At 40.4% G+C, this 15,978-nt stretch overlaps 1 protein-coding gene across 2 annotated transcripts in view; it reads right to left on the bottom strand.

Moving 5' to 3' along the window:
- MDM4 (MDM4 regulator of p53) overlaps nt 1-15,589 on the bottom strand; it is a 37,043-nt gene extending 21,454 nt beyond the window's left edge. For both annotated transcript variants that reach the window (XR_006213774.1, XM_042975566.1), the window contains exons 1-2: nt 15,460-15,589; nt 517-629 (exon numbers count right to left, since the gene is read on the bottom strand). Coding sequence is in view for 1 of the 2 variants with exons in the window: in XM_042975566.1 (XP_042831500.1) it covers nt 517-594 (78 nt within the window). In the remaining variant the exon portion in view is untranslated. The remainder of the gene's footprint in view (nt 1-516; nt 630-15,459) is intronic.
- Between the last annotated feature and the right edge of the window lie 389 nt (nt 15,590-15,978).

The following is a 15,978-nucleotide window of genomic DNA, read 5'->3' as shown; positions in this document are numbered from 1 at the left end:
GTTAGAGGAAAAGATCTGGAACAAGACACACCAAAGTGTTATCTCAGAGGGAAGGGACTTTGGGGGAAGAAGGGAAGACATGGTCAAGGAGTCCCTACAGATAAATACTTTATAGATTAATACGTTAGAAAACTGAATATTTTATAAGAATACATTTGCAATATTTTAGTTGAAATTTAAAATTGATTTTTAAAGAAAACAGACCGGTTAAAATGAAGTGAGAGAAACAGAAACCAAACATATATCTTGGCCCCAAATTCTCCACTGGCCACCCATACCGTAAAACACGATAATTTTCAAAAGGTACCATATTTTGAACAATCTGTAACCTCTATATATTTACTTAATCAATAATCAATTCGAATTTTGCACACTGATACCATTCACTAGTTTCCCTAATAAGACATTTTAAAAAATAACCCTTTCTGCTCTACATAAAATCCTTCAGTCAGTAAAGTCACCTACATGCCCCAATTCAGATTTTTGAAAACTAGAAATGGCTTAAATATGATTTACCTGATTGGTTTGTTCTGCAGAGATCCTGCAAGCACTGTCAGAAGTTGAACACTGGGCAGAGGTGGAAAATGATGTCATTTTGGCAGTGAAGAAATTGCAGTCTGTTGATAAATCTAAAAGGGAAAAAAAAAACATGATGAAACCTCTTCTAAAGTAGAAAATTTTCTCTTTTAAGATTTACAAAATAGCAGCCAGCGGAAGGAAAAAGACACGTGTATCAGAGCGCCCTACAGAAATGCAATATATCCATAATGAGGTTCTTGATACCCTTCTGATCACTTCCTAAGTTCAGATCCTGCAAACAACTGAAGAGTTTAATTAAGAGTAAGAACCATCTATGCTTCCCTCAGGTGAAGCCTGAAACAGGTTTAGGCATGCTCCAACCCCCACAGTGATGATAATGAGTAAACTGTTTTAGCTGAAAGTCAAATTTACAATCATTACCTCCCCACTGCATATCAGAGTTTCAGTAACTCCTCCTCTCTTTGGACAGTGCTCAAGAGCACCCCCTGGAAGACAACAGTTGTGGAGCTGGGGGAATTACCAAGATTAAGTAATAGATTTAAGATGCCAAGAGCACATCAAGAAAAACCTTTACAACATGTTGAAACATGTCTTGGCAAGGAACCACAGGACAGTGAGAATCAAAATACTCAGCATCAGTTAAAGCAGCTTTTAACATGAGCCAAACCCAAAGAGCATAGCAACTAAATACCTACAAAATGGGTTAAGCCAAGGTGGATATATATCATCACGGAAAGATACAGCATGAATTGGAGAAAGAGAGAGTAAGGTTTAGTTAAAATTGTCACTTTCCACCATCTCTCCTTAAAAAAAGAAAAAAGAAAAGGCTATAAGGAAAAATAAACTTTTAAACAAACTTGTTTATCTTCAGGTCTTTTTTTAGTAAAAAGGTGATAAACGATCAGTGACATTTATCAGTAACAAGCCACATCAGGGGAAGGGTGAAAGAGGACTGGAAAAAAGGACAAATACTCTGGCTAAAACCAACAAGATTCCTCAATCTTCTGAGAACAAGAACACTTACTAACTGCAATAAAATATGAATTCCTCCCTCCCCCATCTGCTTCCCTTGCAACAGAATGGGAAGTCAGACAGGATAGAAGCATAATTTACAATTTTAAAGCAGCTAGCTTTTAATTAGCATTTCAAACCTTATACATAAAACACCAATCCTGATCTCTCCAAAACCTGCCAGTCCTTGTAGCTTTCTCCATTTCAGCAAATGGCAACTCTATCCTTTCAGTTGCTCAGGTCAATGACCTCCAAGCCATCCTTGATTCCTTTTTCTTTCACTCCACACCCAGTTCATAAATAAATTATAAAGCTGTGTCTTCAAAATATATCCAAAATCTAACCATTTCTCACCACTTCCATTATTACTGCACTAATCCAAATGACCTACCTCTCAACTGCACTACCCTCCAGTTTTCTTGCTTCCACCCTTGCCCCACTAGCTCCTAATCTCCTCCTTTTGTGTGCTCAAATGTCAGTTTACCAGGGAAGCCTTCCATGACTACCCATTTTTAAAACCACAACTCCCAACCCCCAGTATTCCCTATCTCCTTCCCTGCCTTATTTTTCTTTACTGTCCTGGTCACTATACATTTTAAGCACTTATCATGTAAAACATAAGGAGCAAGTTTTTGTATTTGTTCATTAATAAATCCTTGGTGCCTAAGCTGACAATTATACACACTGTAAAGCAACATGATGTATATAAATATCAGTAACAGTGTGGAAGGGAGCGTGGGGGCTGGCTCAGTTGGTGGAGCACCCAACTTTTGATCTTGGGGGTTTAAGTTCGAGCCCCATGATGGGTCTACACATAAAACTAAAATCTTAAAAGAAAAAAATAGTAACAGTGTGGATGGTCTCCAAAAATGGTCCCCAATGAACCACATCAATCAAAACAATACAGTGGAAGTGAGATAATGTGCCAATTCCAAGCCTCGCAGCTTCATTTTTTGTGCTTTTTGGAGGCCTCTAAAATCTGACTCCTTTACTGGAGATCACACAAAAGGACCAAGTGGAGAGTATCAATTGTGCATTTGAGCCCAGCCTTCCAGCCATTCCCTCCAAAGCACCACATATCATGGGACATTCCAGCACCAGCTGTCACCTGACTACAGCTGCAGGCAGACAAGTGAAGAACCATTCAACTCAGACCACAGAATAAATAAATAAAATGGCTGTTGTTTTAACTAAGTTGTGGTTTAGATAATCAAAACAAATGGCAGACTCACACAGAGCTTACTCTATACCAGACACATATATTAACCCACTTAATAATCCTCTGACATACACAATATTATTGCCTTTGTTTTACATCTAAGGCAAGAGATAACACAAGATAATACAATTTAGTGAACTACTAGAGTCAAGATTTCAACTCAAAAGAGTTCTGAAGTCCCCACACAGTAATTTTTGCCCATTAGACCTCAATACACAGAATTTTACAAAATGGATGTTTACGAGTTCTCTATTCCATTTATCAATCTTCTCATCCCTCACATTCCCAATGATCAATCTTTCTAGTGCTTATTTAACACTGTTTTAATTCCTATCTTATAATGAGTCTATCCGGTTAATCAAGTCTTCTCCCTGTTTTTTTCCCACTCCACCTCCTCCCTATTCTTTTTCAGAAGTGACCAGATATTCTTGGTGCTCTACCTTTTTAAGTTTTCAATGTAAATTCTAGTATAGTTAATATACAGTGTTCTATTAGTTTCATGTGTACAATACACTGATTCAACAATTCTATACATTACTCAGTGCTCATCATGGTAAGTGTACTCCTTAATCCCCATCACCTATTTCACCCACCCCCCCCCCCCCACCTCTGCTCTGGTAACCATCAGTTTTATAGTTTCTCTACAAGAGTCTGTTTCTTAGTCTCTTTTTTTCCCTACGCTTGTTTTGTTTCTTAAATTCCACATTGGTGAAAGCATATGGTATTTGACTTTCTCTGACTTATTTCGCTTAGCATTATACTCTCTAGCTCCATCCATATTGTTGCAAATAGCAAGATTTCCCTTCTTTATAGCTGAATAATATTCCAATATATTGTGTATAAATACCAATCTTCTTTATCCACTCATCTATTGATGGATACCTGGGCTGCTTCCATAATTTGGCAATTGTAGATAATGCTGCAATAAACATAGGGGAGCATGTATCCCTTTGAATTAATGTTTTTGTATTTCGGGGGTAAATACCCAGTAATGCAATTACTGGATCAGAGGATAATTCTATTTTTAACTTTTTCAGGAACCTCCATTCTCTATGCCACAGTGGCTGCACCAGTTTGCATCCCTGCCCCCTTAACTCTTCCATATTCATATGGAATCATGTACATGTGATTAGTATCAACTTATCAAGTTCCATCAAAATCCCTGTTGGGATTCTGAATGAAACTACATTTAATATACAGATCAAATTGTTTTCCAATCATTAACATCATATATTTCTCTATTAGTTATTTAATTACTTTTAGTAAAATTGTGTTTCCCTTTAAAGATCTAACATATTTGTGTTAGAATTTCTAAAGCACATTTTGATATTACTGTGATGCTTTCTCTTTATGATTTTTAGTAGTTTTTGCATATATACAGAAATACAAATGACTTTCATTAATCTTTTATCCAGTCACTTGGATAAAATTTACATATAAGTTTACATAATTATCTTTCTTTACATAATTTTTTCTAATAATTTGTAGAAGTTTCTGTTTTCTATGTAAATGTTATATCATCTGCAGATAATAAAATCTCATTCCCTCCTTTCCAATTCTTGTGCTCCTAATTTCTTCTGTCTTCTGCTTAGGACTGTCAATACAATGTTAAATACACATTAATGATAATGGGCATCTTTGTCTCGGATTTTAAAGGAAGTGCTTCTAATGTTTCCCCATATCATGTTTGTTTTTTAACAGCTACTCTTTATTAGTTTAGAAGAGTTCCTTTCCTTCCTCATTAACAAAAATGTATCACGGAAAAGTGATTTGTAAAATATTGTTTCTGTAGCTATTGAAATGATCATAATTTTTTTTCTTTTAATCTATTAATGTGATGACTCTGGAACTTCATTTAGGGACTTTCTAGTATTAAATCCTTAGAGGGTGCCTGGGTGGCTCTCAGGCAGGTTTGCTGCCTGACTTCGGCTCAGGTCATGATCTCACGGTTCATGGAGTTCGAGTCCCACGTCGGGCTCTGCTCTGACAGCTCAGAGCCTGGAGCCTGCTTCAGATTCTGTGTCTCCCCATCTCTCTGTCCCCCCACTGCTTGCACTCAGTCTCTCTCTCTCTCAGAAAATAAACATTAAAAAAATTAAAACCAAAGTAAATCCTTACACACCTGAGATAAACCACACTTGGTTTGGGGGTATTATTTTTTTGCACGCTATTGGTACACTATTGCATTTTGTACACTATTGCTATTTTGTTTAAGTTGTAAAGTCTATATTAAGGAGTGAAATGGGTCTGCAATTTTCCAGCCATGTCTTTGTCTAGTTTGGTTATCAGGGCTAGCAGGCCTACTAGAATAAATTGAATAGTCCCTAGTTTTCTATTGCCAGGGGAAAAAACTCCACAAAATTGAGATGGTCTGGTCCTTGAAAGACTGGTAGAATTCACCTTTGAAACATAAAACTCAGTGTTTCTTTGTGGGAAGATTTTTTTTTTTAAACATTTATTTTTGAGACAGAGAGAGACAGAGCGTGAATGGGGGAGGGTCAGAGAGAGAGAGAGGGAGACACAGAATCGGAAACAGGCTCCAAGCTCTGAGCTGTCAGCACAGAGCCGGATGCGGGGCTCGAACCCACGAACCGCGAGATCATGACCTGAGCCGAAGTCGGACGTTTAACCGACTGAGCCACCCAAGCGCCCCTGTGGGAAGATTTTTAATCACTTTATTTTGAGACAGCACGTGCACATGCATGAGCCGGGGAAGGGGCAGAGGGAGAGAGAATCTTAAGCAGGCTCCATGCTCAGCCCAGAGCCCAATGAGGGACTCGATCCCACGAACCTGGGTTCATGACCTGAGCCGAAATCAAGAGCTGGATGCTCAATAGACTGAGCCACTCAGGCACCCCCAACCATTTTAATAAATATTAGATTTTTCAAGCTTGTTATTTCTTCTTGCATTTGTCTAAGTTTTCAAAATTATTGGCACATAATTGATGGTATTCTCTTTCTATCTGTATACAAATGCATCTTCCTTTATATTAATGATATTATATCTTTACTACCTCTTCTACTTTTAAAAATTTATTGTTGGTCATTTCCTGATCTCTTAAGACATTTAGCTTACCCCTTCTCTTATAATTTGAATACTTAAGACTAAAATTCCTTCCCCCTCCCACCCTAGCACAATTTTTAATTCAGCCCACAGATTTTGCTATATGAAGTTTTCATTATCACTCATGTATATTTTTAATTTTCCATAATTTTATAATGCCATGAGCTTTATAGCTATGCCTATGCAGTGATTTTTCCAAATTTATGTTTTTGAACTCCTAATTTAAAAGCACTGTAGGGCAATATCATCCTCTCTGTAAAACTTATTCTTCGAAAATTTTTTTCTTTTTTAATTTATTTTTGAGAGAGACAGAGCACAAGGAGGGGAGAGGCAGGGAAAGAGGAAGACATAGAATCCGAAGCAGCCTCCAGGCTCTGAGCTGTCAGGGCAGAGCCTGACACAGGGCTCAATCTCACAAACTGTGAGATCATGACCTGAGCTGAAGTTAGACACTCAACGGACTAAACCACCCAGGCACCCCAGTTCTTTGAAATTTTTAAGGCTTTCACCTGGTCTAGTTGGTGACCATTGTATAAAATATGCTTGCAAAACTCCATGTACGTTAGGTTAAGCCTGTCAACTTTTTACAATCTTACACATCTAATTTATCAGCCTGACCTACAATTAAGAGAGATGTAATAAAATCTACTATAATGGTGGATTTGTCCATTTATCCCAGTGTGAGTTCTACCAATTCTGCATCATCTATTTTAAAGACTTTTAATCAGAGGCATGCATGCTTTAAATTGCTGTATATTCTTGGTGAACTGTCATTATATTATTGTCGCTATACTGCCATTATATAGTGATTATCGTTATGTAGTAATTCTTTCCACCCCAATTAACACACTGTCCTAAAGTATATTTTACCTAACATTAGTAAGGTCATGCCAGCTTCCTTTTAGGTTTCCAGGTATGTATTTTCTCAATCTTTTTCTTTCCATCTTTAAATGCCATTAAACCTTTGGGGTGTCCCTTGTAAAAAGCATGTATCTGGACTTTGGGTCGGGCCGGGAGGGTTAATCCACCTTGTCAGTTTTTACCTTTAACTAGTAAATTTAGTCCATTCGCTGTAATTAATATATATATGGATCTGTTCCTACCACCTTGACTTAGCATTCGTCTGTTCTACTCTTCCTATGCTTCTTTCTAATATGTTACCTTTCTTAAAAATTCTCTCTCCATCACCCTGCTAGTAAGACAAGAACTTTAGCATGATACCACCTGGACTTTAAATTCTGGAATAGATGTATTTTTCTCTTCTTTTTTTGCCTTAGCCCTTACAATAAATATCAAAGAACTATAATCACCTTTACTTCATATATCTTCTTGTAACATGTCTCAGATTTGAATCTCTCAGTACTTCATCCAGAACTATGTTCAATATGGGTCTTTGTATGGCAAGGCTTCCAAGACTTCATACACCTGAGAATATTTTTATCATTCCCCTCCTATTTAAATGAATGTGGCTGGGTATAAGATTCTAAGTTTCTCTCGGGGCGCCTGAGTGGCTCAGTCGGTTGAGTGTCCAACTTCAGTTCAGGTCATGATCCCACGGTTCGTGAGTTCGAACCCCACATTGGGCTCTGTGCTGACAGCTCGGAACCTGGAGCCTGCTTCCAACTGTGTGTCTCCCTCTCTCTCGGTCCCTCTCCCCCTCATGCTCTGTCTTTCTCTCAAAAATAAATAAACGCTAAAAAAAAAAAAAAAAAAAAAAAAAAAAAAAGATTCTAAGTTTCTCTTTAAAACTCCGCAAACACTTTTTTGTTTTCCTGTATTTAGTAATGCTGTTCAAAACTGGTTTCAATTCTTGTTCCTTGTAGTAATCTGTTCTTTCTCTCTGAGGCTTCTTTTGCTTTGTTACTTCTAAATTTCATTACAATGATACTAGAAGCAAATTTTTCCTGATCTCTCATCTTCAGCCTTCTAAGGAAACTTTCCCTCTGAGGACATTCATCTTTTTGTTTTGAATTCTAAAAGAAAACTATTTTTCCCACTATTTCTTCAAGGATGTCCTCCCTTTCCATTTTTTTTTTTTTTTAAGTAGGCTCCATGCCCAACGTGGGGCTTGAACTCATGACCCCAGATCTACAGTCAAATGCTCCTCCAACTGAGCCAAGTCAGGTGCCCCCTCCCTTTCATTTTTATTTAAGATTCCTACTATTTAGGGGCACCTGGCTGGTTCAGTTGGTGGAGCATGCAACTCCTGATATCAGGGTTGTAAATTTGAGCCCCATGTTGGGTGTATTACTTAAAAATAAAATCTTTAAGGGCGCCTGGGTGGCTCAGTCAGTTAAGCGTCCGACTTCTGCTCAGGTCATGATCGCGTGGTCCCTGAGCTCCAGCCCCACATCGGCTCTGTGCTAACAGCTCAGAGCCTGGAGCCTGCTTCAGATTCTCTGTCTCTCTCTCTCTGCCCCTCCCCCACTCACTCACTCTTTCTCTCTCAAAAATAAACATTAAAAAAATTTTTAATAAAAAAATAAAATCTTTAAAAAATTAGGGGGCGCCTGGGTGGCTCACTCGGTTAAGCGTCCGACTTCGGCTCAGGTCATGATCTCGCAGTCCGTGGGTTCAAGCCCCACGCCAGGCTCTGTGCTGACAGCTCAGAGCCTGGAGCCTGTTGCAGATTCTGTGTCTCCCTCCTTCTCTGACCCTCCCCTGTTCATGCTCTCTCTCTGTCTCAAAAATAAATAAATGTTAAAAACATTTTTTAAAAAAATCTTTAAAAAATTAAATTAAAAATAAATTTTTTTTAAAAATCTCTATTATTTAGATATGAGTACCTCTACATCTATTTTCCTTACCTTTCAGTTTTTCTTTTATATTTTCTTTTTGTCCTTTCCTTCTTTTGTTCTGGAAGATTTTCTCAACCTGGAGCTCTAATTCATTAACTGTATCCATTCTGTTATTTGAACCACTGCATTTTTCAACTCTACTATTTCCACTTGGTTCTCTCAGTCCCTGCTTATTCATGTTTCAAGTTAAGATCTTCCCTATTTCTTTTAGAATAATTACCAGTCTAGCTTTAAACTCTTGGTCCATCTGTTCTATTGCTTGTTCCAATGAAACTTATACATTATGCTCTTGAAATACCTGTGCTTTTCAACTGTCTCTGTTTATTTTTCCCTAGAGGATAGCAGATACCCTGACAGGCAAAGAATATGGGGCAAGGTCAGATTCCAGCCCACAAGGGCTGCAGTAAGCTGGAGTAAGGTAGAAAATAAGTACTAGGGGTGCCTGCCTGGCTCAGTTGGTAGAGCGTGCAGCTCTTGATCTGGGAGTTATAAATTTGAGCCCCACGTTGGGTGTACAGATAACTTAAAAATAAAACCTTTAAAAGAAGAACTACTACTAAAGTAGAAAGTCCCAAACACCAGGAAACCACAATCACTCTCCACCCCATGCCATCACTACCCAGATCAAAGACTTACCCTCTGTTCTCCAAGGAGAAGCAATATTAGGATAGGATTCGGGAGACCTAAGGCTTAAGAAGGTAAGGGACAGAGAAGTGACAGTCTAAAGTCAGTCATCTCCTGTTTTTCATCAACTTCACACAAGTATATGCTTCTGAAATGCCCTAATTCACTCTTGAGGAAAGCTGGACTAGAGCTCCGAGTCACAAGCGTAGAAAAAGGTGAACTCCAAGGTAATGAGGCAGGGGAGAAACTACAGTAGTATTCCAGCAGTTCCCTTCCCCCATGGTTTTATTCTCTTACAGCCATACCTGGCTGACTCCTGTCCCAGATGAAACACTGTCCCATCTACGCACGCACACACAAGTTCAAAACAGCCTACCTCATGCATTTATTTTTCACGGCATTTTCCTATTACAGTTCCTATACGGATGATTTTGGGAGGGAGCCAGGAGTCATGCTAGTTCAGCATCTTGGTGGGAACAAGAATTAACCACTTGACAGGTCTGAAGAATTTAAACTTCAACAAGCCTTTCCTACTTTGCTTTAACACCCGGTAAAAAGTGTTGTGCCATAAAAAAGGCATTGCTTTAAGGCCCATGGAAGTTAAGTGTAGGACACAGTGCTTTTGATTGCAAGGCAAAGGAGGACTGAGAGGGAATGGAGACAGGAATGGAAGGATTTTAAAATGGCAGAATAGTGGAAAGAATGGGAAAGCAAATACCAGCAAAGGCACTGTTCAAGGCATATGTGAGAAATGGAGTCAAATGACAAGCTCTGAATCCAAAGCAAGATCTTGTCCCTTTCCCACTTGGAATCTTTTTTTTTTTTTTTTTAATGTTTATTTATTTTTGAGAGAGACAGAGAGACAGAGTGCGAATGGAGGAGGGGCAGAGACAGAGACACACACAGAATCCTAAACAGGCTCCAGGCTCTGAGCTATCAGCACAGACCCCAACGTGGGGCTCAAACTCAGGAATGGTGACATCATGACCTAGGCTGAAGTCAGACACTTAACCGAATGAGCCACCAAGGCACCCCTTGGAATCTCTTTTGATTACAGCAGGGTTAGGTATTGTTACCTGCTCCTTACATGAGAAAGCTCAGCCTTAAAGAAGTCAAATAACTTGGGGCGCCTGGGTGGCGCAGTCGGTTGGGCGTCCGACTTCAGCCAGGTCACGATCTCGCACTCTGTGGGTTCGAGCCCCGCGTCAGGCTCTGGGCTGATGGCTCAGAGCCTGGAGCCTGTTTCCGATTCTGTGTCTCCCTCTCTCTCTGCCCCTCCCCCGTTCATGCTCTGTCTCTCTCTGTCCCAAAAATAAATAAATGTTGAAAAAAAAAAAATTTTTAAAAAGAAGTCAAATAACTTGCCCAAGTCTAAAGTTTATCCTTTTCCACTATGCTACCAGTTAGTAGTTACATTCAGTTACTCAAACCAGAAAGTCAGAAGTCATTGTGTCTCCCTCTTCCCCTGTTCTCACATCATGAAACCTGATCAATTTTAACTTCTAAATCTTTCAAAACCACCCTTCTTTTCATCTACATGACCATTTCCCCAAACCAAAAAGTGTTATTTTTCGCATGCATCACTGAAATAGATTCTTAACTGGTCTAACCGCCTTCAAACCAAACTCCACACTACAGCTAGAAGGATTAAAAAAAAAAAAAAAAAAAAAAAAAAAAAAAACTAAACAAAACCAATCCTACAGTGCCAAGCCCTGCTCCATAGCTTGCTATTGCTCTAAAGATAAATACAGAACCTAGCCCCAGTCTTGCCAGTCTTTCCTCTTGTACCTCATGTTCTTCTCCATGCTCCCTGCACCTCACCACACTGATCTTTTAGTTTCTCAGAGCATTTACTTCCTGCTTCAGGGCCTTTGCACACATTGTTCCTTCATTTATAGCAGTGTGAGTTCTGCGCAAGACTAACTCATCCTAGACCTTTTAGTCTCAGGTTAAGCATCACCTCCTCAACAATCATTAATAGATGCTAAACCATTAAAGTAAAAGGCTGGGGGAGGGGGAACTTTAAAACACATGGAGAAGGCTGAGAGCACTTGACCACTGACAAAACTCTCTAAAAGAGCATCATTCACACATCGTATACTTCCTGATGTGAAGCAATAGGAAGGACCTAGAAGCTCCGACCTCCTACGAAGTATTCCTGACAAAAAAACAACGAAACAAGCTTCTAGATCTAACTACTAACTACATGTTTGTAGGAAAACTGGAGAGTAAAGGAATAAGTAATACCAAAAGCAAATAATTACCCAAACCCAGATCATGGGAAATTCTACAGGATCTCTGGTGGCGGAATACACTTAAGGGGGGAGACCATCATAGAGACTTAAAAAACATAAACCTAACACAGCGTGTGTATCTTGTTCATTCAGGTCCTGATTCAAACAAATCATCTGTAAAATGCCATTTTTCCCTAAACAATCATGAAATTTTGAGTTACGTACTAGGTTAATTAAGAAACTGTTAATTGTAGTAAAAAGGCACTATGGTAATTTTTTTTTTAAATCCTGACCTGGTAAGATATACATCCTAACATATTTAAAGGTAAAATGACACACTTGTGATATGCTTTAAAATATTTCATTAAAGGGGGCACCCGGGTGGCTCAGTCAGTTAAGTGTCCGAATTCACAAGCCCCACGTCAGGTTCTGTGCTAACAGCTTAGCTGTGTCTCCCTCTCTCTTGGCCCTGCCCCACTTGTGCTCTATCAGAAATAAACATTAAAATTTTTTTTTTTAATTTCATTAATGGGGCCCCGGGGTGGCTCAGTCAGTTAAGCATCTGACCCTTGATTTTGGCTCAGGTCACGATCTCACTGTTTGCGGGATGGAGCCCTGCACAGGGTTGTGTGGAGCCTGCTTGGGATTCTCTCCCTCCGCTTTCTGCCCTCCCCCACTCACTCTTGCTCTCCCTCAAGAACGTTTTAAACAATATTTCATTAAAACGTTGAGAAAAATAGAAAAAATATTGAATTAAAACAAGAGGTTTTACTTTATTAAATTGTATACACCAAATGGAAAGAAATCACAAACATTGTTTATTGCCTGCATCTTGAAAAAACTAGTAGTCTTAGGAAACACTCCAGTTACAAAAAAAAGAATCTACATCACTAATTGGTACTGTTTTGGCTCTCTGGAAGTTTGTTTCTTTACAGCTAATAATGAACCTCAGGAAGGAGTATAAAAAGCTGAACAGAATTTGCCTACTTTTAAATGAACGAGGGAACAAAGTCCTTTTTGCAGTTTTTTCTTGCTTTCAAAAAAACTCTCCCTGGAACAAAGTGATGGTTGCCAGAAGGGAGGAGGTGGAAGGATGAGCAAAATGGGTGAAGGGGAGTGGGCAATACAGGCTTCCAGGAATGGAATGAATAAGGCACACAGACAAAAGGTACAACATAGGGAATATAGTCAATGGTATTATACTAGCGTTGTATGGTGATATATGGTAGCTGCACCTGTAGCGAGCACAGCATAACATATAGAGTTGTCGAACCACTACACTACACCTAAAAGTAATGCAACACTGTGTGTTAACTATATCTCAAGTTAAAAAAGAAAATAGGAATTAAAAAAAAACAAAAGGACTCTTCCTCAAGAGAGATGTGTTTATTGAAAAGGAAGTCATCCCACCACCTTGGTCCACAACACAGCAGAACTAGGAACAGCCCAGGGCAGGCCAAAATACCCTGGTTTTTCAGTGCATCTCAAGAGTGAAGGACTATCCCACACGGGTCTATAGAGCTGACTCACAAGGCGTTTTCATTTCCAGAAACTCACTCCCCTCCCTTCACTGGGTATGTGTACATCAGCTTCCGTGATCTGTCTCCAACTTACTCTCTCCGTTCCACCTCGGTTTCCACTTCAAGTTTCCACTTCCACCACTCAGTATCTACCATGATGAATGATGAACTCAGTTTCTTGAATCCGTAAGCCCTTTTATCACTCACCTCCCAGGTATTTTTAGTACTGAGTTTTTCAAACTACAAGTTGTACCCCAGTTGGTCTTAATCCCTCCCCTCTATTAATGAAACAGAACAGAATAGAAAATAAAAGTAAATAACAAAGGTTAAGTTTTGTTTTGTGGAACCTGCTTCTGTTATTGAAAAAAAGCCAACACGACACAGTTAAGCACCTTTGTATCAGGCACTCTTTAAAGCACTTTTTTGCAATAACTTACTTAATCCATACAGAAATCCTATTAGGTAAATATATTATTGTCCGCACTTCAGAAGAGGAAACGGAGGCAGAGAAGACACTAACTTGCTGAAAATCGTGGTCTTAGAGCGCAAGCACTCTGGCTGCAGAGCCAGAGCTTAACCATTCATTACCCCTCCTGTGTGTACTGGGTCACAACATAAAACGTTTTTTTTTACTGGGCATCATTGTTAAAAAAGTTGGAAACCCACTGCCTTGGCGCTTGTCCTTTCTCCTCTTCTGCGATCTATTTTCTACTCTTGACAATTCCTATTCTACCCAGGTCAAAAATCACTTCCTTGGTCAAGGCCTTCTGATTCTCCAAGGGAAGATGTCACCAGAGCACCTCTTTTACCACTTAGGTTTTTATTTGTGTCCTCTACTGGACTGAAACCACAGAGGATCGAAATTGTCTTACTCATCTCTCAATGATAATGCAAGCCTGGTTTCAGCCGACATGTAGTCCAAGAGATTCCTACACCTCATCTTCAAATTTCTACCTTTGAAGACAACTGTGATTTTAAGACTGAATTAAAGACTTCTTGTCAGAAGTTAGCAGGAATAATCATTCTTAATTCTTTAAAGCCCTAAGGGCCTCTACTAAACAGTACTGTCTGATTCTCTTTCAACTACATACTTGAAAGTAATAAAAACAACTTAAAAAAAAAATAACAACTACTGTTCTATTCAGATGTTGTTTCAGTTCTTACAAAGTCTGCTAGGCACCTACAAAGGTCAAGTGTGTAGCAAGAGTATACTCCTACATAGTTTGCAAAACAAACAATGGGCCAGGAACAACCTAAAACTCCCATCCATGAGGAACTGATGAGGAACAAAATTGTTGTACAACTCTTTAACGCAATACTGTGCAAATATTTAAAAGAAAGCCTTACACGTATATTGGATGGAAGGTGTCCCTGCTATCATCTTAAAAACGTAAGGTGCATACACAATACGTACAATGTGACCCCACTGTTGTTTAAAAATGTGAGTACTGTAGGGAAAAATCAGGACGGATGTTAACATCAAGCAGTTAACAGCAGCTAGCCTGAGAAGAGAACCCGTTAGGGTTGATGAACAGTTAAAACTGTACACACTTCTGTATTGTGTGCATTTTTTTTAACTTCAGGCACTTACTTATTTATTTCAAACAACGAAAATGTGTGATCGTAACCGGTACTGTCAAACAAAATCCTGTGAAATAAACACTTTTAAACTCAATTGCCTTTTCGTATCAAGAGATTCCTGATAGAAGGAGGGAGGAGACAACACCTAAACCAAAAGGTAGTAATACTTCACACCAAAGGCACCAAGTACGTTTGACAGATACTTGTTCAGCGTGAAGGGGCTTCCTCACCAACAGAGATTTCCTAATGACGGGGCAGAGCAATAGCATCCTCTCCGGGTGTCGCTTTAAGACAGTGGTTTTCAAACTTCACGGTGTACAAAACTCAGTTGGTGGGTGCGCTGATTAACATATATATTCCGGAGCCCCATCTCCGGATGTTCTGCTTGGGCGGGTCTGGGTGTGGCCCCAAAACCAGCCTTCTTCAAACAAGCACTCGAGTGCATCGGGCACAGATGGCGCGCAAGCCCTTGAAAGTTACTACCTTCAATTCTTGGGACACCTCAGTGTCACTCTTCCCGCCTCCCTCTGCGCCCATCTCTTTCCTCCAAAGGGCCTCAGTATTTCTCCAATTTTGCGTCCAGTTAAAAACATCGTCGACCGACGATTTCGATTTCCGACTTGTAAACCAGCCGGCCGAACTGCAGCAAGCACGTCAGTCTACCTCCATTTTTACCTTCCGCGGGGCCTCAACGCAGAACCCTTCCCCCACCAGCCCTTCTTCCGCCCGCGCCGCCACCCACGCCTCAAGCTCCACCCGCCCGCTGCCCCGGCTCCGAGGCCCGCCGAACTGGCCGTACCGCCGCCCGCTCCCCGCCTCCCGGCCCCCAGCCGCCCGGGACCCGGCCGCCGAAACCCAAGAGCCACACCTTACGGCCGCTCCATGAGTCGCTCCCCCGCCGAGCCCGGGGGGGGGAGGGGGCGTCAGTCTCAGGCCCTAAGGCCTCAGCAGCATTTTGAAACGGCGAGTAGTGAGGGCGCAACTTCCGGCCTCCTGAACCCATCTCACACCAGGGCTTCCGGTGAGGCCTCCGGAAACCATAGAGACGCCACTGGAGGGCTAGAGAGGCAGAAAGACTGCGGTCTCCCCACCATAGAGTAGAGGCCAGGCCGGGGAGAGAGTCGCAGGACTTGGAAGACTGAGTTGTGAAGTTTCAAGAGAAAACGTTTGAGGAGCTCGCAGAGTCTGATGGTATTTACAGATGTGTCCTAGGACATCAAAAATCGAGGATGGAAGAAACCTAATAGCGTAGTCAGAGGAAGCCTTCCGCTCTTCCAAAAAACACCACTCCCTCTGTTTCTCAAAGTTAACGTATTCATTCTTATTCCCCAGAGATAGTGGCTGCAGAGGGCAAACAGCATCTTAGTGTTGTCGCTCGTTGGGGGAA

The sequence above is a fragment of the Panthera tigris genome, chromosome F3, assembly GCF_018350195.1.
Source record: "Panthera tigris isolate Pti1 chromosome F3, P.tigris_Pti1_mat1.1, whole genome shotgun sequence".
Lineage (NCBI taxonomy): Eukaryota > Metazoa > Chordata > Mammalia > Carnivora > Felidae > Panthera > Panthera tigris.
The sequence above is the reverse complement of the archived record's forward strand: the minus strand, read 5'-3'. Positions and strand labels throughout refer to the sequence as shown.